Source organism: Cydia amplana, chromosome 9, assembly GCF_948474715.1.
Source record: "Cydia amplana chromosome 9, ilCydAmpl1.1, whole genome shotgun sequence".
Taxonomy (NCBI): Eukaryota; Metazoa; Arthropoda; class Insecta; order Lepidoptera; family Tortricidae; genus Cydia; species Cydia amplana.
Genome location: NC_086077.1, coordinates 8,328,966 through 8,356,390, shown reverse-complemented (window position 1 = coordinate 8,356,390; position 27,425 = coordinate 8,328,966). Strand labels below are relative to the sequence as shown.

Genomic DNA, 27,425 nt, shown 5'->3' with positions numbered 1-27,425 from the left:
TGATTACGAAATGTTCGTATTCGCGAGGGATTAGAATGAGTTAGCGATGTGGCTAGTTCTATAGGAAATTTAGTATGCAATATATCCAACATAATGAGATCTGTGAAGGTAATGGATTGTACCTTCTTTGTTCTGTTCGGGGTTGTACTACAGAGGACACGGGAGGTCAGATAGGAGTAGTTTACTGAACCAGAGCAATACCGCCCCCGGGCGATACATTAACTTCCAATACCTCTGAGCTTAACCACGCAAAGGGTTCACGTGTAATAATTTATTACGCTAGCTTCAGCTTCACTTGGGTCGGTAAGAGTTGCTCTTTGGATTTGAAGCAGCCTCCAAAATTAGACCACCTCTATCTGATATTGATCCGCGATAAAAATACAATGGTCGCGAACTGTGAGCAGCTGTTCATTATTAATGGTATCATTTAAACGATACCTAAATTCAGTCTAAATAAAACTATCAGAGGAGAGAGTTGGATATTGTTTACAATTAACATTTCCATTATAATTCGCTTGTTATTTTTTAGGGTTCCGTACCCAAAGGGTAAAAAACGGGACCCTATTACTAAGACTTCGCTGTCCGTCCGTCCGTCCGTCTGTCACCAGGCTGTATCTCATGAACCGCGACAGTTGAAATTTTCACAAATGATGTATCTCTGTTGTCGCTATAACAACAAATACTAAAAATAAAATAAAATAAATATTTAAGGGGGGCTCCCATACAACAAACACGATTTTTTTGCTCTATTTTTTGTTGATGGTGCGGAACCCTCCGTGCGCGAGTCCGACTCGCACTTGGCCGGTTTTTTGTTTTGATACGTTGCAGTAGGTGTTGTGTTTTAAAGGTAAGTATTTTAGATCTGTCTTTAATTATAACGTTACACATAGTGAGTGACTCCCGCGTTCGGATAAAGGCGATTGGAACGATCTGGGGTCCACAGTGCAAACTAGTTCTTTTTCTATAAACGGACAAATTAACGGATCTTACATAAGATGAAATATGTTATCGCTCTTTCAATTAAATATTTAAAACCAACGAACACTTATATTTATAAACGAAGTCGATACATTGAGACGTCACAGTTTTCGTTTAACATATCCACTTTACATAAGTATTACCTAGGCAACGGAGTGACTATTAAGCAATAAATATAACAAAACATATTTTGCTACATAATAATTGAGTACTATATGTTATATACCTACAGTGATTAATCTAATACCTTTAAACGAGCAATTCTTGCATATTTATATATTTATTTATTTATATGTATATATATTTCGGGGATCTCGGGAATGGCTCTAACGATTTCGATGAAATTTGCTATATGGGGGTTTTTGGGGGCGAAAAATCGATCTAGCTAGGTTTTATCTCTGGGAAAACGCGCATTTTCGAGTTTTTATATGTTTTCCGAGCAAAGCTCGGTCTCCCAGATATTATCAAATAAATGTAGGTACCTACATTATTTTGGAGTAAATTCATATACTTGAAATAAATATAGTGTATAGTGGTAATTTCAAATAACCAATTGTCCATCGCAATACAACGCGGCAACGCAGCGAGCGTGATGGGCACCTTTGCGTCGGGGACAGCCCGGGACGGGTTTTAGTAAGTAGTTATTTTTTATATTTTTAGTTTGTATTTAACTTAAAAGGTAATAATAAAAAAAAACCATTATATATACATTATGAATTAAATATTTAAAAACGAAACTAAAATTAAAATAAACCTACTTAAAAATTAAACTAATTCTTACAATATTATATAAAAACGAAAATATTGTTTGTATTTATATTTAAGTTTCTACAATAAATTTCTTCTATGATTAACCAATTTACCGGAGAACCTAGTCTCAAAACTGCTTTACCTACAAATTGTGTAATGTAAACCCACGCCTCCGGTATCGGACGACATCATACTTCACTCGCCCTGCACTCCGCCGGTGCAGAAGAAGCGCCCGAGTAATTACTGATTGCTCCTAAATTAAACTCGATCATCTATATACGGTAACGTACAACGAGAGACATTCCGAGAATTTAAATTGCAGTTTGTCCTCTTTTACTGCGGCAAAATGCCAGCCACTCGTTATTCTCCAAGTGGGTGCTCAGGGCAAAAATGTATTCTAGATAAATCACTCTACAATAACGTTTTGAATTTTCTGTATTTACAGTTCCGAGGTAGAACAGGCTTTATGGTTTAGGCAATTACGTAATGGTTTGCAGAAAACGTATCGGTATCTCGTCGGGATGTTTGGGCTGACTTATGGAATGTTTAATTAAGAACAAGAATATTTTAGAATACTGAAAGGGTTTTACGCCGCAAATACAGGGTCTTGAAATTATGCAAGAATTGAGTAGGTATGAATCTTCAGAAACATCGAGGGATTCCGTTTTTCTTTAACGACAGCCTCTCGTTTTTAGGTACGTACGTGATCTACATTTATTAAAATATTTTATTATGACAAAATATGTAAAATACTCGCTTGTTAAAACGTTTTTCTACTCGTCGACTAAGACTCCGTATACCAAAGTGAAATCGCATACTTTTTTCATTATGGGACCCCAACTCAACTATAATATTCATTTCGATACAGTTTAGTCAACTATAATGAAATTGACCAATCACAGCTCGCCTCGGTCAAGAGGACGAAACAAAACGATAGCTCAAATTAATTATTTTAGGTTTATAGTAGAAACAATTGCTTCATAAGTCAGAAATGCGTATGTGACACCCTTCATATAGCAACATTCATAGACTACGAAAACCGCTTATAATAAAAACATTTTTTTCGAACCATAAAATCCATAGTTACAACTAAATTACATTAAAATAAAATTAAAATTAAAACAAATTATACAAATAAAATATTACAATAAAACTAAATATATATTACAATTTACTAAGGGTCTGTTTCACAAAGTCTGAGTAAAGTGTTGGATAGCTAATTAACAAATAAATTAACTGCCAGATAAAACTTCCTGATAAAATAGTTCCTGTTTCACAAACGTCTACCCATTAATTTTATGTGCCAGTTTGCTACTTTTAAGTTACAGATGGCAACATCGCACTTTGACGTTTCGATTTACGGAACATGTGAGAGCATATAAAAAAAAATTAAATTCATCACTCTGAAAAGTATTAAAAGTGCATCTTTTATGCATTATTTTGTGTTACGTATTGATATACTTTAAATGCATATCCTGTAACAATTATAATGATCCGAAAATATTATTTTAGAAATCACTAATTTTTATGTGGAACGAAACGTAATTCAAATGTCAAAGAAAAAAAAACGCGTGCTTGGTTGGGTTTGTTTTCTCGTTGTGTTAATTATTTTGCTGGCCTAGTTTTTCATAGTTTTGCGTAGTTTTGCAAAGACAACAATGTCTCAAAAACGTGAGAGGAGCATTAATTTCACGCGAGAGGAGGTTGACATTTTAATCAAACTGGTCGAAGTCAATAAACACATTCTTGAAAATAAGAAGAGTGATGCTGTAACCTGGGGCCATCAATGGCGTCAATAAGCCTTGGAAATCTTGCTATCTCGTAAAAGTCTCCTTGTAATTTAGCAATATCGTCTGGGAACTTGACGAACTGTGGTCGTAATTGTGCGATTGCTTGTGACACGACATTCACAATCCGACAAGCTGATGCCTTACTCACACCAGAAAAATCGCCAACTACGTTCAGAAAACTTCCAGTTGCATAATATCGCAATGTCAAAAGTAGTCGATCCATAGATGATATAGCATAATTCCTGAAACAATGATTTATTCATGTACTTACCTAACTAATGTTAGTAGTTGGTCGGTGGTACTACAAAACAATAGCCCTCGCGGCCATACATAAAATATGGCCGCGATTCTTTTAATAAACGAGATGGAGGTACAGTCAGTGTAAAACTATGGGTCATGCAGTCATGTATAGGCGAATTAACAGCTACCTATGAGACATATTTTTTGTGTAACTTGTGTGCAACCATATTTTTACACTTGACTGTAAGTACCTATTAGAAATACTGTGGGTAGTATAGTAGATAGACATTTCAGTACCTTTCTGTAGTAGAAGAGATTTTGTCCTGAATTAATGAATGGACATAGTACACGGTATCTTTATTAAAGCGAAATCGAACCCTGAATTCTTCATGATTAAATGTCTCCATGTGATTAGAACGTTGTCGATACATGGGATCTCTGGGTGGTTCCATTAAGCGATCAAAAAAATCATTTAATTCGTCGTCTGAAAACTCATTAGATAGATTCATTTTTAGTATTTTTCGATTTCACGACATACAAAACTTTTTAAATCGATCTGTCAAATAACTTAAACCGCCAAAAAACTTCCTTATCTGATAGGTGATCTAACCTATAATTTACTTAGCACTTTATTTACCAGTTAAGCTTATTTGAAGATTGTGAAACGCCAACGATGACTTTATTCGCCAGATAAGTGGCAAGTAGCTTATTCAGGACTTTACTTGGACATTGTGAAACAGGCCCTGAATATATTATTGAGGCTAACGTGCATGGGAGACCAGTGCTTCAGCAGGCCGCTGTCCCACCTGTTAGCCACGACGTCCAGGAGGCTGTGGCGGCTGCCGCGTACCCTATCAAGCATCGCGGCGCAACGCTTGCGGAGCGTGGCGTGGAAACCGTCCACTTAGCGTCGCTTAGCGTTGCTTGTTAGTCTCCATAGGCTACGGCGGCCATAATCGAGAAAAAAGCTGTCTTAAAATTGGATTTACTGCGGAGCAAGTACCAGGGCCTCATGAGTTACGAGAAGGTGTCGTTGACCAACCGGCCGGAGGGCGCGGGGCGCGGGGGCCGGGTCACGTACGAGTATGAAGGTATCGCGGCTGCTCGCACATCTTAGCTGCATACTTGTTTTTTTTACCTACATAATTATATGATTCTTCTACTAGTTTTAAGTATTTTTTTTGTTGACTCGTAGAAAAAGTATTGTATACAATTAGTGATATAATCAAGCTCTCCATTATATCACGATTGTATAAAATACTATTATTTACCGAGTTTGGATTCTGTAACATTAGCGTCTTGGTCTGGCGTAAAGTTTTGGTCGGCGATGTTTTTGAACGCTCCCTAGGAAGAATGTTGCCTCATATGTGTAGTATGTCTTTGATTATATTGTTTTATAACTGGCAGTCCAATCGAGTCTGTCACGCATCATGGTTGCTACGGTCAAGTGCGCGGGATCATTTTTATCGATACTGTTTTGTTTCTCTCAAGTTAGTTTATTTTTGTAACTGGTGATAAAATAACACACTACTCAAAAAGTTTTTTTGGACCTTAATCGTAGTCCTTAATTTTAGTTATGCTTGTTATATGTGAGTGGGAATAATATACAATACGAGTAAATATAGAACACAAAGATTTCAAGGCAGACGTGTTACACGACGCGTAAGACATTTGAACTACGATGACCCTAAGATTAGATCATACAATTTTGATATTCATTTGTTCACTTAGATTTTAAATTTATTCTTATTTAGCCATATAAGGCGTAAATTGTTTAGCTTCTATACATTGATTTTTGTAATAAAATTATTGGCTCAAGTGATTCGTTAAACAAAAATAATTCGTTGGCATAATTATGTTATTGTTGCGGTTTCGATCATGATTCGGATATTTGAGGTTTTTTTAGGGTTCCGTACCTCAAAAGGAAAAAACGAAACCCTCATAGGATCACTCGTGCGTCTGTCTGTCAGTCTGTTACAGCCTATATTCCCCGAAACTACTGGGACCTGTTGAAATTTGGTACACATTTGTAATAAGTTTGTGACCCAAAGACGGACGTAAACAAAGGAATTTTAAACACGGAGGCCACTTTTGGGGGGTAAATGAGAAAAAATGGTTTTTCAAACTATACAGGGTGGTCCAAACCTTGACGTCCAAAATTTTTTTTTAGATTCCTCACGTCGTGGGCTATCAGAATATACCCCATGTATGTTAGCCGATTTTTCGTAGTTTTCAAGTTATGATTTTTTTAAACTTTTGACTTTTCTTATGAAATTCCGGGGTTCCCATACAGAGTGGCTAAAAAATAACTGCATTCCCGTTGCCAGGGAGGTGTTGGAATAATACTGAGCAACTTTTACTATGGGACCAACCCCGAAATCGCGAAAAAAAATTTGGCTGTTTCATACATTTTGGCTGATGGTCCATTTTCTATGGAAGGGTAATTTTTTTTTAGTGTTACATATCAATTGAAAGAGCTTATTGTGATAATTTCAAATATATATATTTTTTTTAATTTAAGGATAATCAATTTAGAAGTAATTCAAGAAAATAGGCAGAAAAATACCATTCTTGGATCTTTATTTCCGAAACTAATGGGTCTAAAATTATTGGAAACCCTTGGAACGCAAGTCCGACTCGCACTTTGCCGGTTTTTTCTTTACTAGGGATACGATATACCTAGGTATGATTTCTGTTACGGAACTCTCTAACAATAGGTCTACCAAAATCAAAATCGAAGGGCGCTACGGAGAGCTCCAATGAATTTGTCGAGTCAGCTGGGTTCTTTGATACAAACTTCCAGTGGCAACTGTCAGAAATTTCATTAAGTTTACAATAGCCTGTGTGAAGCGGTAATGACGTAATATATATTATACTATAGGTAGCTAATATAATTTTTTTTGTAATTAAATGTATAAAGTAAGTAACAATAAAATAACCTAAATAAAATTAAAACTACCTACAAAACTAAAACTACTACTTATAAAAGGAAAACTAAAGATCTAAAAGATCTTTATTTCTTAAGTATAATTATATCCTAATTTTTGTCACATGTTCTAATGATTAATATTTAATTTACAAATTGTAAATTTTGAAATAATGCATGGTTTATGTTTATAAGTAGTATAGTATTTGTACGCCACTATTGGCAGAGCATGGTGAGACTACCAAACTATAATGTAAGACCATTCATTGTACCTGTGTTTTCACAAATAAAGAATCTCTCTCTCTCTCTCTCTCTCTCTATATCTAAAGAGGGCCCCTGGGGCATAGTACCAAAGATACTGGCAGCATTTCCTCGCTGAATTGCAACGCTTATTCGTTGAGCGAGGAAGCTGCTAGCTCTTTTGTCCCCAGTGACCTCAGGTAGGTAGGTACTTAGGTAGCTTAAATGTGGAGCTTAGGTACATCATTGCTTTAATTTGGTTCGTAATAAAAATATTGTAAAGAACTGCAATTGCACAAAAATGTGCCATATACAAAATATTACCTACTTATAGTTCGTTTTTTTACCATTAGAAAAAAGGTAAACAATCTTGACGTGTCTTTTTATTGAAAAACACTTTTGAAAATAAGGAAAACACTTTTGAAAAACAAGTCACGGTGGCAAATAAAGTCCGTCAACCAAATCTTGTCAGTAGTAAAAGGCGGCAAATTTGAAAAATCGCGGGTTAGCAACACTGTGTTCAAATAATTCCAAAACGCGTGTCATCAGTGTTTTATCTGTGGAATATGGATTGTGAATGACAGCCGTCACCTTATTTGTTTTCATTCTGAATCGTTTCTGTTACAAGAGATATTTCTGCTGTCACCATTAAATACCAATACATTAAATAAGAATAAGCAAAGCTAAGGGGCCTACAATGTACAATCATGCTCGTTGATGGTAAACATTACTAAAAATGGAGGTTATGACAAGTACTGGAAGAACTCTTTCGAACTTTTAAGATTATGTTCAGTTTTTTGTTTTAGGGTTAAAAGGCATAAATAAAATGAAAACGTATGCCTAAATCTATCCAACAAGACCATAAATTGTGTCCTGGAAACCGTCCATAGGCCCACATGTCTAATATTTTCAGCAATCAGTTGTGACTATTTACAAAGGTAAACCTTTTAAACAGTATTAAGAGCCTTGATTATATCGCCGTTCTTTCGCAATATCTACCTAATCCATACATGTTTGTTGCAGGATTAAATCTTGCCCAATATAAGGCGTTCGTAGTAGAAAGTATCTCTTCAGACAATACTTACCTATGGCGGTTTATATACGTGTACAACGCAACCAAGTCGAAAAGTGCCCCTTATCTTATTTACCTTTAAATTAAATAAACACCCAAATATCAGTTGTTTTATTTTTAATATGTATATTGTACAATATATACCAATCAAAAAAATTACACAGGTATGTCATATTCATTCAGAACAGTACACTAATTCACATTAACAAGTGGCATATTATATTGTAAATAACAAATATATGCACTATCTAATTATCTGCATTTTGATATGATTTTATTTTAGTAAACTTAGAAGACATAAGGAACAAAGAGAATATAAGCACTACAATAGGGAGTTGTTTTTGATATCTTCAAATTTGTTCATCATTTTGATTAACATTGTTTTAACATCGCTTTTAAATTGTCCGTCCATGTTTCAATTTTTTTCAATAAACCGCGAGTGACAATTTGAATTGACGTACGCAGGGCGCGCTCAGCGGAAAAAAATATCTTATGGTTCGTTGTACATTGCTGCTTTTCTTAGCGCAATACTGCTCTTTGAGTGTTGCCCTACTTTAGTTTGCTTTACATTGCTACTGACAAGATTTGGTTGACGGACTATATGTAACAATTATGAATCATACGATTATTTACATTCTTTTGCTTTCATAAGTAATATACATATATTGATTTTTAAAAAGCGTTTTTCAATTAAAAGGCACGTCTAGATCGCGTAGTCTTTTTGTAATGCAAAAAAAAAACGAACTACTTCAACGCTCAAAACCATAAATACCTTGCCCTATGACAGAGCTTACATATATACTTCTCATGACGTAAAAATTGAGAACTAATTATGTACGAATCGATTAGGTTTTAACCTTCAACGTGTTCTATGCCTGCAAAAGCTCACCGTTACAGTGAGGCTTGTTTTCAGCCTGGGAATGGCTCGTAATTCTGTATTGGTCGGCGCGGGACATTAATCGCGGCTCGAATTGCGCTTGACAGGTTTTTTTCACCCATTCAGACTTTTTTGCCATTGTGTTTTAAAAACAAATTACAGATCCTGGTATATAAATTTGATCATAATGAATACTGTATATACAACGATGTACACACACACCTACTAATATTATTTATTTATACGATGTATATGTTTACTTTAATAAACAGCGTACTAATTATTTTGTTTGGAATTTACTACTACCGTAGTAAATTAGGCGGTTTTTACACTAGCGCCGCAACCGAATCTGGAGACGACGTGCAAGTGAAACAGCGCTATACACGCAAAATATCTCGCTCATACACCACAGCTGCATGGTTGCAGCGTAAATGTAAAGACCGTGATTCAGACTAATTACCTTAAAATTGCCTGTCAAGTTGTAAAATAGTTTAATACGGAACAAAGAGGTTCATAAGGCACTGAAAGTACCTGATATAATTTGTGATTTTCATTTTGTTATCTTGCAGGTAGATGGGAAACTAATAAAATACAAGCTAAACGACGGAAATGAAATTCCTGCTGTTGCTCTAGGCACCAGCCTGGGACATTTGGCAGATGTAAGTTCGCAAAATTGAAATATTTCTAACGCGGAATAAGTTTTGCCAATGCGTGTGAGTCTGGTGTGAGTATACATGAGAATGACTTTGTATATTCGATGTAAGTAGGTACTCGGTACTAGTAATATAAATATTGCATTTCAATGGTAGGTATCTCTTATATTTATCTTCTTCCTCGCGTTATCCCGGCATTTTTGCCACGGCTCATGGGAGCCTGGGGTCCGCTTGACAGCTAATCCCATGATTTGACGTAGGCACTAGTTTTTACGAAAGCGACTGCCATCTGACCTTCCAACCCAGAGGGGAAACTAGGCCTTATTGGGATTAGTCCGGTTTCCTCACGATGTTTTCCTTCACCGAAAAGCAACTGGTAAATATCAAATGATATTTCGTACATAAGTTCCGAAAAACTCATTGGTACGAGCCGGGGTTTGAACCCGCGACCTCCGGATTGAAAATCGCACGCTCTTACCGCTAGGCCACCAGCGCATAATAGGCTAGGCCACCAGCGCATAGTAATCTCTTATATTTATATTGTAGGAATATCCCTACAGTATATAAGAGATACCGTTGTTTTCAGATACCTACATATAACGTTTCACTACATTATTCATACACTTTGTTATAATAACTTAATACTAGTTTGTAATAGGTGCCTATATGCCGTTTAATAGTTAAAGTTTAATAATATTATTTCGTTTCTTTGTACAGTGATGTAGTAAAACAAAAGTATTAAGTTATTATAGGTTTACAGTAGGTATATATTCCTCCTCATCGTTTCCCTACTGGGGAATGGGGAAAACCTACTTCATTCAATCTATTATCGATTTAAAATGTTAAAGTCAAACGAATGTACCTACATTAAGAGTCTTTGAAATCTTACTCGCACCGTACGGAATATATAGTGAACAGTTTCTAACTGTGAAACCGGCCTCAGTGCGGCGTTGTTAACAAATGCGAAGCTAACACCCGGACATGTCCGGGCCATGTTAACCGTCGTGCAGGGCACGCGGGTGCTGCCGACGAACCACTCGCTCGCCCTCGCGGTACAATGGGCCCTGGAAACCGGCTATCGACACATCGACACCGCGGCGTTGTATCGGGTGGAGGACGAGGTCGGCCTGGGGGTGCGCCGCTTCCTACGAGACAACGACACCCGCGTCGACGTTTACGTCACCACCAAAGTGAGTATTCCGATGTTAAACAATTAGCCTACAGTACCTACACCATCCAGTCAAATACTCACACGGGAACACTGTGCCGTGTGATTATTTTCCGTGAATAACCACCTCAGCTCGCTTCTAACTTTAGACGTTTGACTTTTGTTATAGGTTCTAACATTGAACAACTTGTTACACTCTTAGATTATACTTTGTCACGCTAAATTTTGCCTTATAACCTTGTTAACCGCTCACAATTTCACTATAATTACGTACCTACGTATCTGTTTAGTCGGTGAAAACTGGTTAAAATAACACGCTATCTTTCATGTCTCCGAAGTCTACGAACGTTTCTTTGTCGTGGCATAACATTAAACATGTTCTATTTTCTTTTTCTCTAGTTATGGAACGATGCTCACGAAAGAAACGAAGTGATTCCAGCTCTGAAGAAGTCGTTAGAGCTGTTACAAATGGACTACATCGATCTCTACCTCGTACACTACCCAATGGCATACAAGGTATAGCCCAGACGCTTTTGTTTTACTTAGCTTGAAAAATAAGCAAAAGGAACTTCAACATGCTATTCCAATGGAATTGTACTTATTTTTCAAGTAGAGCTTGTAAACTATAAGTAGGTAGATTATTTGGAGAATTTGCATAATACATTCAAGAGTAATGAACCTGTATTTAATTAGACTATTGAATATTTTTTTAAAGTAACACGTTTGTGAATGTAATATCTCGGAGGATTGTATGTATTAATACTGTCGTGTTGAGTTTTCGCTACTACAGCAGTATAAAACCGTCTATTCAATAGCATTGGGTTATTCGCAAACATATTTTCCGCATGCGTAACTACTACAAATGATACTTTTGAAGAGGATATTTCTTTGGCGGTATTCATGTTGTACCTATCCTATATCCTAATATACACATCTGGTCACCGACTATGTCGTTTTAAAAGTTTGACAAATAAATGTTGCCAGTAAACGCCTGCAAACTAGTAACACCTTTTTAACCTCTCGAATGGCGGAATTTATTAATTATTTGAATTCAATACTTACTGCGCGGATCCACGTTCCGCGTTCGACACATAACACATTCGAGAGGTTGGCGGCCCCCTGGATACAAGATACAAGATATTTATTCATAAACAATATCAATTGTGTTTGAATACATACGGATGTAATGATGACGCACCGTATTATGTTTTAAATCGAAAACATTTATTCAAACAAACATTAATAATTAAAACTAATAATAAACTAAACGTCTAATATGCGCCTCTACCACCATGTTTTAAATTATTGTAGGTAAGTGTGAGAATTACGTATGACATAATAGGGGATAAAAGTGCAACTAAAACTCCCGTGGTGAGTTAAAAGATTATAACATACCTACGTACACCTACTTTCATTTAGCAACTTTGAAGGTGTCAGCAAAAACTTTATAGGCAGGACTAGTACTTAAAACTTTGCAAGTTATTCGCTGTATTTTCATTTTAAAATTGTTGGACGCTTTTTAACTCGCTACAAGTTTTCTGCAGAAATTAGTTTTAAGAACTGCGTCGTTTTGTTTTAATTGTTAATTTCGTGCTAAAAAATAGTTATTGCGAGACGGAAGGAAAACAGCTTGCTACGTGCCTTAGTCTGCGTGAGCCTTCATTAAACCAAGTATAAATTGAGTTCTATATCGGAAGAAGTGCTATCTATGTTGGCACAGATGTGCTATGAAAACTTAAAAAGTACATATATAAATAGTTACTATTAGACTGTGATGTTGATATCAAATATAACTTCGTAGGTAACGTTCCGTGTAAAGACCCTTAAAGCTACCCTACCTACCCTACCCTACCCACACCCTTCTTAAAGGAGCTCAAAGGGACTAGTGACGCTACCTGCAACCGTAAAGCTGGCAGATTCCGTGCTCAACATATTGGTATTGAAATAAGTTTTATTGCAGTAGTTACGAGAAAAATACCAGTTGAAGTAAAAAACTTATATTTCCCATTCAGTTGGACTCTTAAATAGTTATTTGTACAACAAGAGATCAAAGTTTGATATTTCTTCGAGTGTTTATTTTGAGTCCCGTGCAAGCGAAAGATTCTATACTAGATTCACGAGCGTAGCGAGTGAATCTAATTTAGAATCTTGAGCGTAGTAAGGGACTCAAAAGCGCATGAGATGTAAATAACTTTGATCTCGTGTAGTTCACAAAACTTTTCACCTCAGCAGTGAGAACAAATTAGAGAACCCGAAAAATGTATTCCTTCTTCATCACTTACCTATTCACTCATGTTTTCTTAAGATATACCAACAATTAAGTTTTCACCTCAGCAGCTCGAACAAAGGTACTTTGCTACTTAAAAACAGTGAGCAAAATCGCATTTTGCTCATTTTGTCTCACTCAGTGAGCAAAATGCCATTTTGCTCACTGTTTTTAAGTAGCAAAGTACCCTTGTTCGAGCTGCTGAGGTGAAAATGTTATTCCCTCGTATACCATTGCACTCTGTTGATTCTTACAAATAAATGTCAATTCCATGATTGACGTTTATCGAACTTAAAAATATGCAGCGCACATGAAGTTGGACATCAAAATATACAGACGTGGCCCCACTAAAACTTGAAGCTCCTTTACACTGTATCAATCTTTAATATTCGGTTTGAAAAAGATGAATTTAACAGATACATATCTTTCCATTCTGGCGTTACAATTATTATTTTCTTATACCTTTTGGCAATATCTTTATTACTTCACGAATAACTATTATTGTAGCAAATTGTAGATATTTTTATTTTGAGTTCATGTTCACAAATATTTAAACTGGACACAATGCGATCAAAGCATGCCTGTTTTAAGGATTACTCAAGCTAGACCGGGCCGGGCCTGGGCCGAGACGTCCGACATGTCATTCTCTATGACGGCAGATCGGTGATCACGTGGAAAACGAAGCGCCGGAAGCTCCGGCCCGGCCACGGCCCGGTCTAGAGTGATTCATCCTTTAGGTACTCGGAGTTAAAAACCTCACCAATGAGCAATTGTATTGTATCTATCAATACTTCAATATTAAGTATTTGCAAAGATGAAACAATATATGTTTTATATGTTTATTATGTTTAGTAAAATTTAAAACAGAATACTTACTTGGAACGTTTTACATATGAAGTTCTAAACAATAAGCCATAGAAAGTACAGTTTACTTCATGCTATCTACTGATACTGAGGCATTTGAGGTTATTTTACACTTTGCAGAAAGACGGCAGCATCAGTTCTACAGACTACCTAGAAACTTGGAAAGGCATGGAGGATGCTAAAGAGATGAATCTCACTAAGTCCATAGGTGTTTCAAATTTCAATGTAACGCAGATGCAGCGACTTTGGGATAACTCTAGGATAAAACCGGCAGTTTTACAAATCGAGGTAGCTATGATTTTCTTTTAATTTTTTCATCAATTTACTTAATCGTTTTCTATATTATTTATAAATATTTAAGTAAGTAGATCAACTCAATGAATGGTTAAGCATTTAGAAACGTCTTTAGAAATGCTTACCTTTTTAATTTTATTACTTATTGCTTTCTTAAAACTTCTACGAAGCATTGTGGAAAATACTAATTACTAATGTTGGTATTATAAATATTCAAGTCTGATGTTAAGCGACATGTAATCTATGAGTGCTGGCAAAATACACCTTCCGCATTATTTTCAAAATCTCATTCTATTGTATTTTTAAAATGAATAATTCGCAACAAGCGACAAACTTTAAATGTTCTCCTTCCTAAAATACTATGTACTCCACAGAATAAATGCAAGCATAACATAATTATGTTATATACTGGGTCAACAAAATCTTGTCAGTTAATAGGAACAAAAAAAAACTATACTCATCCTTTTCTTTTGGGTGCTAGTACTAGTGTTAGACAAAGATAGTATGATTGTCTCTGTTTATGTTTGAAATCAAACAGACCTTTGACACACTATAGAAAAAAACCATTGACATATAAACAACATGTACAGAATTTAGAAGAGGAAGACAATGAGTGAATGACACTGACACAGTTAGGACCTCATCAGACGCGCGTTTCTAGTCAATGATCTCATATGTAGAGCCCTAGAGATCTACGTTCAAATAAATGTTTGAAATTTGAATATTAGAAATCCCCCTGATGCCCTTAATTTTGTTCGTGACTCTCACGCTTAAAATCCGTTCATAAACCAAACAATGTTTTGGTGTGTGATAACTGTGTTCGAATGTTATTTGCGTAGGTCAAAGATACAAATAGGTAGGTATGTTTACACTTAGTCCTTTATTTTTTATTACACAACTTATAAAAGAGTAAGGTGCAAAAGTGTAAACGTATCTTTGACGTCGACTGTACATATTTGTATAATAAGTGATGAAGGTACTTAATATTATAAGAGTTTGCGGCTTATACAGGAATGGTGAATTAACAGGACTTCATTAACCTACCCGAAATTCTTTCATTACAAACTTTCAAATTAATTAAAACTTACAATTCATAATGTTCCTACATCGCAATATACCTAGACATTTATTGCACAACACATCCAAATGTCTTTTCATGGCTATATCAATTCGATATTTATATTATTTATGTAGGTATGCATTCTGTATTATATGTAACTAAAAATAAAACTGAATGAAGTGATGAGCTTCTTGTCCAATTTTAAACAGTTCGTAGAGGTAGACTTGGCTATTTCATAATTTGTCCTACGATTTTATTATTATCGGGCGGCTAGCCCAAAAGTAGTGGCCAATCTATTAGCTGGCAATTTCATGAGCCTTCATTTTCAACTTTTCGTGGAATGTCGGACATATTATGAAATGGCCAATTTTGAGATCAGGCTACTTGTGATAATATGTCTAAATAATTGTAAGTTCTAATCTTTTATATAACAGCAGAGACATGCGGTGCATTTTTAAAAACTTTTGCATGATAAAGTTTTGTAAATCTCATTTTGTATATATACTAGCATACGAAAATAAGCAATGCAATCAGAAGTCCCGACAGCCAATAACATGTTTATTTATTTATTTAATATATTTATTTCGGATAACAAGATCCATACAATAATTACATTACATACATAATGACAATCAATTAAATTTAACTAAAACTATTCCTTAAATAACTAAATTTGCCTAACAGCACCTCTACGTTACTTTCGTGTTTACGTTAAGTAATAATTAGGACACCTAGTATTTAGGTAACTAGGAAAAAAGTTTATCAATGAGAATGACTTCTACAGGTGAACCCAACGATAACCCAAACTGAGTTGATAGCGTGGTGTCGCGCCCGTGGAGTGGTCGTGATGGCGTACAGTCCGTTCGGCGCCATTCTCGGCCGAAAACCAAACGCGCCGCCGCCGAGAGCCGACCACCCGACCCTGCGCCGTATAGCCGAGAAATATAACAAAACTGTTCCACAGATATTAATAAGATATTTGGTAAGTTGCGTTCGATGTGTATAAACACTCACCAGGCATATAATTATGTATTATTAGGCACTTGTGCTCTAATATGCGTTAAAACGCATTCATAATCAGACGATTTTAATATGCCAAGTGGGAAATAGCTTATGTGGAATTCGATTTACCAGGAAACAGGGAAATAAAATTAAGTACCTATTGAACTGTTTTAGTGATGCCATTTGGGGTATATTTTTCTGTATGTAGGTAATAGTAGTTTATGCGACTGCTACACAATGCCTAATTATGTACAGTTACATACACTACTTATTGTAACTGGTCATCAGTATATTTCGACGTCATTTGAAGTTGAAGGTTCGATACAATTAACATCTCAAGTTAAACCGATAAATGCAAAGGCAATTTCGGCCTTTGATGGGTTCGACCCGGCCTCACAGTAATTATTTGTGACATAATCAGCATAAACCCCCACATGTTTACAGTAAAATATTGTTCGATCCATATCAAAGGCATAATTGTCAATCTCTACTCCGAGAATAACCTGTATCATGTTTGACTTTAGTTTCGATACTATTTACTAAAAACAAATATTAGGCGCGGTCGTGGGCGTTTAGAACTCCGCTTCTCCGTCCCAAGCGTTCGGGGACTTGTAGTTTCAACCCAAATATTACATGTATTGAACTGCGATAATATTACATATTCGGTAATTCCCTCGTGGAGGAAGTCAGAACTCGAATTAGTTATTTGTTAGACATCACATTTATGAAACGAATTTTTTGTTACGTTGCTGTTTATTTATTTAAGCTACATTATCTTACACCTTTTTCCTGCCGGAAAGCATATGCTTTATGATTATGATTAAAATGAACCATCCAGGGCGGTTTATCTTATCTAAACTTCAATTAATATTTTCAATAATCAAAATGGGCATTATATTATACAATTCTTTAGAAGATGTAGACGTATTTCTCTTCTGTAAAAATACGTCTTGCCTCTGTGCGTTTATCTCCAAAATTAATTTAAAGAATTACTTTTCCAGAACAACAAGATGTACATGTACAATTTTAATCGTTAAAAATAATTTATAACCTATTTTCTATAAATTACTCACTTTCAAGAATCTTTGAGACTGGAATTTTAGCTCATGTTATGTACCTACATACGTAATGTACCTATTATAAACTTACAGGTTGATCAAGGATTAGTGGCCATACCTCGCTCCACGAACAAGGAGCACATACAGCGGAACATTAACATATGTGACTTCAGCCTGAACCCCCAGGAGATTTCTGAGTTATCTACCTTTAATAAAGACTATAGGCTCAGAACACCGGCTAAATGGTACTCGCATCCAGAATTTCCTTTTGAAAAAAAGAACCTTACAGCTGCTGAAATACAATACATTATTGAATACAGCAAAGAGGATTAAAACACAGTATACCTATAGTAAAAACTTCGATTATAAATTTAATTCTAGGGTAATTCGTAAATGATGTCTAAACGGCTGCACTAAATGTAGGTATTACCTATTTTTACCTAATTGTATACCATTCACATTCTAAAATAATGTACGAAGCTTAATAAATAAACCAACAAGAAATGAAACAAGGAATTTTTTATTACATATTTCAGTTTATCCTTTAGTTTCCTGATTCCCATTTTATTTGTATCTGACTAAGTCTATGTATTATTCGGGCTTGCGTCCGTGACCGGTTGATTTCGTCCCCATCGCAGCAAATCTACCGTAATACGCCATTATTTTATATACTCGTACGCCTGTGTCTATAATACTGGGATTTACTTCTTGTTTTGTTCTTATTTACTTTCAGATAACCACGAAACCACATTGCCCTGCCTCAAACGTAAATAGCTGCAACACAATAAGTAATATGTTTTATTTAACATTTTAGGCAAGGCATCTTTCGTTAGGTATTTCTAGAAGAATCCATATTTTTCCAGCTTCGTTAAAATATTTGCTTTATTCCATATACAATAACTGGATTGTTTAAATTCACATAATCGACATCGACATCGGTAACCGATGGTTCTTTTTTAGCGAGAAAGTAACAGAAAATTAGCTATAAATACTTATTGTTTCAACGTCAAACCTCCGCGAATATCGGTGATTTTTAACCAAAAAATATTGTACACAACGCGCAGGTCTTATTTTATGTACCTAAGGCCCTAGAATAAACAGAATACAGAGACTAACTATCAAAGATAAAAAAATTACTTTCATAAAGAAAAGTAGCGAATAATAAAATTGCTATTCGTTAAAATAATTTGGATATTGAATAACAACGTTGTTTTGCTTTCATCTCAGTTTGTTGTAGTCACTTTAATTAAGCAGCATCACCCCGTCAAAATTTGCACGCAGCTTTTGAGCGAGGGGTGTATTCAAATTAAAAGAATATGATATTGATTTAGCAGGTACATTACGTCCTTATAAAATCACCGGTAATTCACATGCGTGAGAGAATAAACATGAACAGAATTTAATTTAAATTAATTAAATAAATAACTAAATAGACCATTATTGGACATTCTTACACAAACTGACTTAGTCCCACAGTAAACTCAAGGTGGCTTGTTTTGTGGGTACTTATTAAAATTGAGTCTTTCCATATCTCGGGACCATAGGATCCCGGACCCTTTGGGAGGAGTGCGTGGGGCCGAAGCCAGCAGCGCAGAGGCCGTTTAAGACAAATTAATCTAAAAGCAAGGGATACACGTAGCGGATATCGTCCCCGAACACACAATGTGATACATCCGGAGATGGTCCCCACCAGGTAAAAAGACTATTGCAGTGCGGCACTTTTGTGCTGCGATGGTAACTATAATCATAAGCTATAAATTTGTATGTAAGATGGACTGAATAATGGGCTATGGGAGCAAGGTCCTGCTCTTGCGACTCTAGTATGGCCGACCAGTCAAAGCAAGCATAGAGAAAGGGCCCTCTGGAAAAGAGGTCCGCGGTGGCGCCACTTACCGTCAGCTGGCCACAAGCTGCCCCCGCGGGGATTATTCATATTATTAAAATTGGAATACGCCTCACAGGCATCGGCGCGTGGGAATAAACAAGTAAAAAATATTCTTTAACAATATTTTCTCAAAAGATTTTGATGGATTGCAGATGTTAAAACCACAATTTTGACTACATGGATTTCAGTCGAACTCTTCAAATAACAATGTAACGTAACATGTTTTAAGTTACAAAGATACAATTTGAAAATCTAAAAATCTACTCACAATAATTACAAAAATCGTAACCTAAACTAAAAACTAACAAACACAAAAACTATTCACATAATTCGCCCCGCGCCATTCCATCTGAAATGGAGCCCATCACGCTCGCCGGGTTGCCACGTTGAACCGCGATGGGCATCCTTTTGTTTTATTTAAGTAAGTAAATATGGAAAATCCTCGGTAACTTAAATTAACCGTCGTGATCTAGGCTTACGGCTCGTTATGGTGATAATTTCGATGATTATATTGCTTAAAACAAAATAATAATATGCTATGAACCTTTACCTCATTATTAGCTATTAATTGAGGGCAAATTATTTTTCATTAACGATTTCCCGAATCAAAGATTCTAAAGTGAAATTAATTTCGTGTTGTGGAATCGAGTACTAAAAACTTCAAATTAACTGAGAACAGTGCGCGGGAGAGAGAACACGTTTCCAATAATTAAATACCTACCCACCTTTACCACAAAGGAGTTGTGTTAGCCTTTTTAATCTCCTTAGTATTATGTAATTGAATTCTTTTGCCCACGGGTATAAAGGAAATGCCGCAGCTTTTATCTGAGCCTTGCGGCTTTCGGATCACCTAATTGATTTGGGCGCGAGCTGTTGATATTATAGGCCGCAGGATAGTCTAAAAGAGCGTACGTTACATTGCATTTAACGTATCATACGTCCTTTGAAACAACTACCCGATCGCGGTTGCTGGAGTAATGAGCCGATATAATGAGATACTAGTTAGTCAGCTATTTGCGCGTCCATTGACGTAAATTTCAGGCGCATTGGGGGCTTTAATTAATTAGCTGCTTGTTTTCTACGTTTTATGCTGCTCAAGTGTTAACTTACACTAACTACCGTCTCCCAGACTTTTGCTTCCAATTAGTTTATTTTAATACTTTGTACCTACGTCAATAAGACGAAATTAGATTAATCTAAGAATTAATTCCCAGCAAGCTGGGAATTGTTTTAACATTTGCTCCTAAATGCGTGTAATCCGAGTTTGTGCAATCCCAGGAGGTGTGCAATTTTTGTTGCTTGTAGGTTGAAAACGGTACGTTCGACGGACTTTGTGCTCTAATCATGATAAAAATAGATAATATATCTGAGGATCCGAAAAGGACCTTAATATGACTTAGTAGGTATTCAAAGTTGTAAAAATGGCCGCCATATTCTAATTCCAATTTCTTTGTTTGGTATGATCATGCTAAAATCAGAAAACGCGTTTTCACCAGTGTCTGATCCACCAAACCTTGCTAGTGTCATTATAATTGGTGGTGGTTTCCTTCTACATCGAGTGGTTTGGCAATCCAAGGAAAAATGTATCTCCCAAGGCTCTCAAAATTTATGAACACCTCCTCCATGGGATTGCGCAAACTCGGATTACACGCATTTAGGACCAAATGAAGGTATTATACTGATTTCCAGCTAGCTGAGAATTAATTCCTCGAAACGATTTTAATCTAATTTGATTAATATACTCGTATAACGCGACATATGCTGAAATTAGGTTCACCAATTCTCCACCATAATGTGTCCATTGCGAATGATTTCTATAAAGTATAAAACGGGATGGGATAATCTGGCTGCCTATTTCATGTAGGAATATATCATAAAAAAAGGGATTTATTTTATTTCAAAGAACTGCGCTTATTAATATAGCATGAGATTAGCTACAGCTACAGCTAGCCCGTAGCTAGGAGGATTTGCGTAAATTATATTGTATTCGTAGTAGGCGGTAGTGTTTTTATCATGAGTTTATTTATGCGAAAAGTTAGTTGGGCGTTTCGCCAGACCGTATTATAAATTATGCCCGGTGACACGAACTAATCGCTATCATTATGAACGAAGATAACCGCGACAAAAGCGCGCTCAACCCTCATTCCGGTCAGCGGGGCATGGCAAGAATCTTTCGACAGCTGTAGGCTACAGGCATTACCATCGACTAAAGAACTGATTTTAAACCCGTCAATCTTATAATTGCGATAGCATGATGTTTTTTACACATCCTGGATATTTAAAATGGAAATTTAAAAGTGGATGATTTAAAATACTGCTTTGAGAATGTGATGCGAGTTTAAATTATTTGAATCGACTCGATTTCGTCACTCGAAACTCTGTGGAAAACGGCGAAATGCTAATTTTAAAAATACGATATTGTATTGACCACTCGTTTACAATTTTATTAGCGTCTTGATCATGCACGGCCAGATTTTATACTATACTGTAGGTATTTATTACGGTTAAAGACAAAAATTGTTACAGCTCGGACGGACTGAAAGAAGGAATAAGAGCTAACAGCTATCCGTTCGGCACCCTTTCAGTGCGATCCAATCCCATCAACTTTAATTACGACACATATTTTTACCTTCCGCACCAAAAATGTTTTCTAAAGAAACTTCCAAAACAAGGAAATTGATTAGTTACTACGTCATAATACGTGAAATGAATTCAAATGTAGGTACTCACACTTTTTTGGGTCAGCTCACTTTTTAGAGACTAAACATTTTCACGGCGCAGAAATCTTGGCTCAAAATAAAATTGTCGTACTTTCCGGATGTTAAGTAACGAAGCTTAACGCAGTGAGCGTTAAATATGGTGTAGGTCAAGTGAAGAGGAGGCAGCGAGGGCTCTCCGTTCCAAGTATGCCTCGATTTGCAGTGCCAAGAATGCGGAACCAGCGCTCTGTAATCGAAACTCACTTTACTTGTAACATAATATTAGGATTAGATAACTAATAGTTACCAATTTAAATAAATACAATAATACTTACTAATAAGCCCCGTTTAGCCTATTCTGACAGAATGGTAACTACGGAACCCTACACTGAGCATGGCCCGATATACTGTTGGCCGTTTTTTTTTTAACATAAGTATCTACGCATGTTACAAAATCTTACATCCATTTTTTAAAGATACTTAATTGTTCATTTTATTCCTATCAAAAACGTAATGGCGTAGAAACGATGTGGCAATAAATCGTTTTTATTCTTTTTGAAGCAATTTCCGTAACAATTATGAGTACTTTGATGTCAAGATTTGTTTAATGGAGTAGAATTATTTTCTTTACGCAGTTGGTTACACTTTATATAATAATGTTCCGTGAACATTTTCATCTAATGCGCTACTTAAACACTGTTAATGTTAATGTACCCACTGTGTGTTTTCGTATTTTTTTTCAAAAAAGGGGTTTGCGAGGTCTCTAGCTGACAGAGCCACTACTTTAAGGATATTCATATCATTCATATGAAATTATTTAATTTCAACCTATAGATATAATTTCAACCTAGAAAATGAAGAGTCATTTTTGGGCGTTAGGAACCATACATAAGTACATAATTATATTCTATCTAACCAACTAAGTATAACTTCCAACGCTGCCGACTCCACTCATACCCTGGGCACAGTATAATAAAGAGTACGAGCGTACAGTATGGACACTCCCTGCCTCCCGTTGAAAGTGCCGCCCAACCGCTCTCGGTTACCTCACAGTTACCTTATAATGTGTTATCTCACTGAGACAAGCATGGTACGCGTTCACCTACACGAGCTTAGGCTGTGTGCGTAGGAACGCGTTTGTTTCATACATTTGATCGCCAGTGTCCGAGGTGTGCCCTGGGCCTGCTGCACCGTGACACCTGACTTTGTTGCTTGGCTTGGCAACCTCAAGACTACACTCTGATTGCCCTCAATGTATATAATTGCCATACATAATGTTATATAATGTATTTCATGTGATGTTGCATAAAAAATTTCTATGTATATGTCTATACGACTAAATAAACGAAGTATAACCGTAGGTAACAATAATTAGTGATTATGTTGGGAACTATGGATTAATCATTTATTTACAAACAAGATACAGTGTATTACTAAAAGAAATTAAAAACTAGCTTAAATCTAAAATAGGCCCTTGAGGCATTGTACCAAGGATGCTGGCGACATTTCCTCGCTGTATGTTGGGAATAAAGTGCTTCGGAGTCAAGTATCAACGAGCCAACTGTTTGTGCTATCTTTTTTCTATCTAGTGATTCTATCTCTCATTTAAAATTTTAGAAGTGCAGATTTAGAAAAATGTTAGTACGTACTGCAGTTATAAATAAGTATGTAAAAAATATTAGTCATCTCAGCTCACTTTATACCGTGTATATCGTTTGCAGCATTACCGGTTTTTCAGCGGTAGATTAGATCCGGTCTGCAATTAGTTTGTGTGGACACTACATATCTGTTTAGCGGCGCGGTCGCGCTGTGAGCTCGCACATTTATACCGCACACGAGAGACGCCGGGCGGACCATTTGTATGGCTCACGTCACGCCACCCGTTATTTGTCAAGACTCGCTATTGAAATAATTACACGCTTCTATTAAATCTTACATAGTTTAAATTATTGCAGGTCGATTCGTAACTGTTAACAAGAGTACCACTTAACAAAACGTGACACAATATTCGTCTAGTTTAATGAGAACCAAAATGTTCGTATCAGACGACTGTCACCTCTAAAATATTTGTAACTATCGGGCTTTAAATAACAATAAATTTTTAGTTATTTACAAAAATATTATTGGTGGGATTATTTATTGGTGAGATACGCGATACAATCCGTTTAAATTATTTTAGTTCAGTTTTTCTGCAAAGTTATTACTGTTATTAGAGTTAATTAGTAGTATTAGTACTATAGTCGATCATCACTCATTGATTAAAAACGTCTTGGTCAAATGAACTGACAAATTAGTTATATTGCATTTTTAGGGTTCCGTACCTCAAAAGGAAAAAACGGAACCCTAATAGGATCACTCGTCTGTCTGTCTGTCTGTCCGTCCGTCCGTCTGTCACATCCTATTTTCTCCGAAACTACTGGATCAATTAAGTTGAAATTTGGTGGTACATATGTAAGTATGTGACCCAAAGATGGACGTGTAACGTAAATAAATGAATTTTAAATATGGAGGCCATTTTTGGGGGTAAATGAGAAAATTAAAAAATAAAGATTTTCTAAATATATCGTGTTACATATCAAATGAAAGAGCTCATTGTAAGAATCTCAAATGTATTTTTTTTATAATTTTAGGATAAATAGTTTAGCGGTTATTCAAGAAAATAGGCAAAGAATGACCATTCCCTCCCCCCCCCCCTTATCTCCGAAACTACTGGGTCTAAAATTTAAAAAAAATACACAAAATAGTTCTTTACCTATAGATGACAGGAAAACCTATTAGAAATGTGCAGTCAAGCGTGAGTCGTACTTAATTACTTAGTCTTTGACCTTACCCCTACGGTTTTTCTTTTAATGTTTTCTCCGAAACTACTGGACCAATTAAGGTGAAAATTGGTACACATATGCAAGCTTGTGACTCAAAGACGGCCATGTAACGCAAACAAATTAATTTTAAACATGGGAGCCACTTTTGGGGTGTAAATGGGAAACTTAAAAAATAAACTTTCAAACTATATCTTGTTACATATCAAATGAAAGAGCTCATTGTAACTCAATTTTTTTTCGGTTATTTTAGGATAAATAGTTTAGCAGTTATTCAAGAAAATTGGCAAAAAATGACCATTCCCCCCCTTATCTCCGAAACTACTGGGTCTAAAATTTTGAAAAATATACACAAAATAGTTCTTTACCTATAGATGACAGGAAAACTTATTAGAAATGTGCAGTCAAGCGTGAGTCGAACTTAATTACTTAGTCTTTGACCCTACCCCTACGGGTTTTTAGGGTTCCGTAGCCAAATGGCAAAAGACGGAACCCTTATAGATTCGTCATGTCTGTCTGTCTGTCTGTCCGTCTGTCTGTCCGTCCGAATGTCACAGCCACTTTTCTCCGAAACTATAAGAACTATACTGTTGAAACTTGGAAAGTAGATGTATTCTGTGAACCGCATTAAGATTTTCACACAAAAATAGAAAATAAACAATAAATTTTGGGGGTTCCCCATACTTACAACTGAAACTCAAAAAATTTTTTTTCATAAAACCCATACGTGTGGGGTATCTATGGATAGGTCTTCAAAAATGATATTGAGGTTTCTAATATCATTTTTTTCTAAACTGAATAGTTTGCGCGAGAGACTCTTCCAAAGTGGTAAAATGTGTGTCCCCCCCCCCCTGTAACTTCTAAAATAAGAGAATGATACAACTAAAAAAAATATATGATGTACATTACTATGTAAACATCCACCGAAAATTGGTTTGAACGAGATCTAGTAAGTAGTTTTTTTTAATACGTCATAAATCGCCTAAATACGGAACCCTTCATGGGCGAGTCCGACTCGCACTTGGCCGCTTTTTTACATATAATGCGAATCAAACAAATAATTATCTCGATTTATTTTTGGATTATCAGCAATTAAAATTCAAAAGGACATTAAACGTGCTTATTCATATACATTGTAATAAGTCAGTCACTAGGTACTTCATCATCACAAGTCGCTGCTCGGAATTCAGGAAGCCTTTTGTTATTGTAGCCTTCTATTCAAGATTCACAAGACAGTGGATCCAGTGTTGTCAGATGGAATATTAACAAGGGACGACGTCGCCGAGACAATCCCTTAAACATCCAACATTGCACATCTGATGCCGCCGGCGCCTGACGCCCACCGGTCCCTGAATACTTCCACAATGCCATTATTGAAACTTTTGACACATAGGTATATATATAAGTATATATACCTTAGTGGTTTCCGTACCCTCTTATCAATGTCGCGAAATAGGTACCCTGATGGCGTCTATTGATATCAATACACTATGAAATTAAATTTCATTTATTTTCAGGCAACCCAGTCCGGTAGAACAATTATTTTGTCACAACATCGATCTTGATCTAAAAGATCACTTTGAAACAAACACGTTTTAAAATATTCTGTGATTATAATACAGAATACATCAGGATTAATTTACATGAGTATATTCTCTGAAATTTGTTCGCTATGATTATTAACTTACTCACGGAGTTTGTACAAGATTTTAAGTTAACGAAAGTTTAATTTCGTTCCACATATGTTGTTTACTATGCGCAAGCACGTGGCTTGGAATAAATTTAAGCAGAAATGTTGGCTTGTGTTTCATTGGAATAGTTGAGGAGGTGAAATGTCTCGTAGCCCAGCATTTGTTTTAAGACATAGGTACCTATGATGTAGGTACACTTGACTGCTAGTTAACTTTTCTGTTCACAAACATTTATTCCGGTTAAATTTTCTTAAAAATATTACAATCATCATATTGTGCAATTCGTTGTCATTCCAAGAATTCAGTCCTTTAAAATATTTCGTAATTTATTAATTATTTTATAAGGGTGACTTAAATAAATACCCTCGTCCACACTGTTTACTGACAATTAGAAACTTATTACAAAGATTGATTGATTAATGATCAGTTAAGAGAAAGGCTGGCAGTATTAAACAAATCTTGTAGACATGAAAAAAACTGTATGTATATTACATACAGTTTAAGTAAATTACATAATTAAAGAGCAATGCAAGAACTTCTCACGCGTTGCGTTCGAACACCGTGACAGAGGAGACTTTTATGGACATATCCCCGAAAGTATTATATACGTACTCGTATATGTCGGCATGTCACAGTGTATGACCTCGACAAAATTAAACTTCTCTGTAGCTTGACACTTCATACATGCGTAGGTAAATCTATTCTTCTGCAGTAATTTCGTTACCTTGTTCGGTACCAACTCAAACGTGTAAAAACTTTTTTGTTTAATTTTTGTCCTGTCCGTTTTAAGAGCCAACATGAGTGGTCATTTCTCCATACCTGTACTCGACTGTTTCCTCCGTGGGTTTTGGATTGGGTGGGTGGGATTTTTTCAACACAGATTAATATTGTCAATATCTGTGTCGGACCGTTTTGCTTTTTTTGATATTTTTGTTTTATAAGGTGCTAGAGCCCTTCAAAAATGGCCAAAATGGCCTAATTGACTATGCCGCAATGAGAGGCGTACTATTCAAAACTGACATCAATTAGTCAAAAAAGCAGATAATGTCATAATAATTTAGATTTCCAAATTTGGTTACGATTGGTTAAGTTT

At 35.9% G+C, this 27,425-nt stretch overlaps 1 protein-coding gene across 1 annotated transcript; it reads left to right on the top strand.

The window, feature by feature from the left end:
* The first annotated feature begins 5,132 nt into the window (after nucleotides 1-5,132).
* Nucleotides 5,133-17,576, top strand: LOC134651043 (aldo-keto reductase AKR2E4-like). Its single transcript, XM_063506023.1, has 7 exons — nucleotides 5,133-5,252; nucleotides 9,447-9,532; nucleotides 10,537-10,716; nucleotides 11,094-11,210; nucleotides 13,945-14,112; nucleotides 15,963-16,160; nucleotides 17,332-17,576. Exons 1-7 carry the CDS (start codon nucleotides 5,189-5,191, stop codon nucleotides 17,569-17,571), a joined length of 1,053 nt encoding a protein of 350 aa, XP_063362093.1. The 5' UTR covers nucleotides 5,133-5,188; the 3' UTR covers nucleotides 17,572-17,576.
* Nucleotides 17,577-27,425: the final 9,849 nt, after the last annotated feature.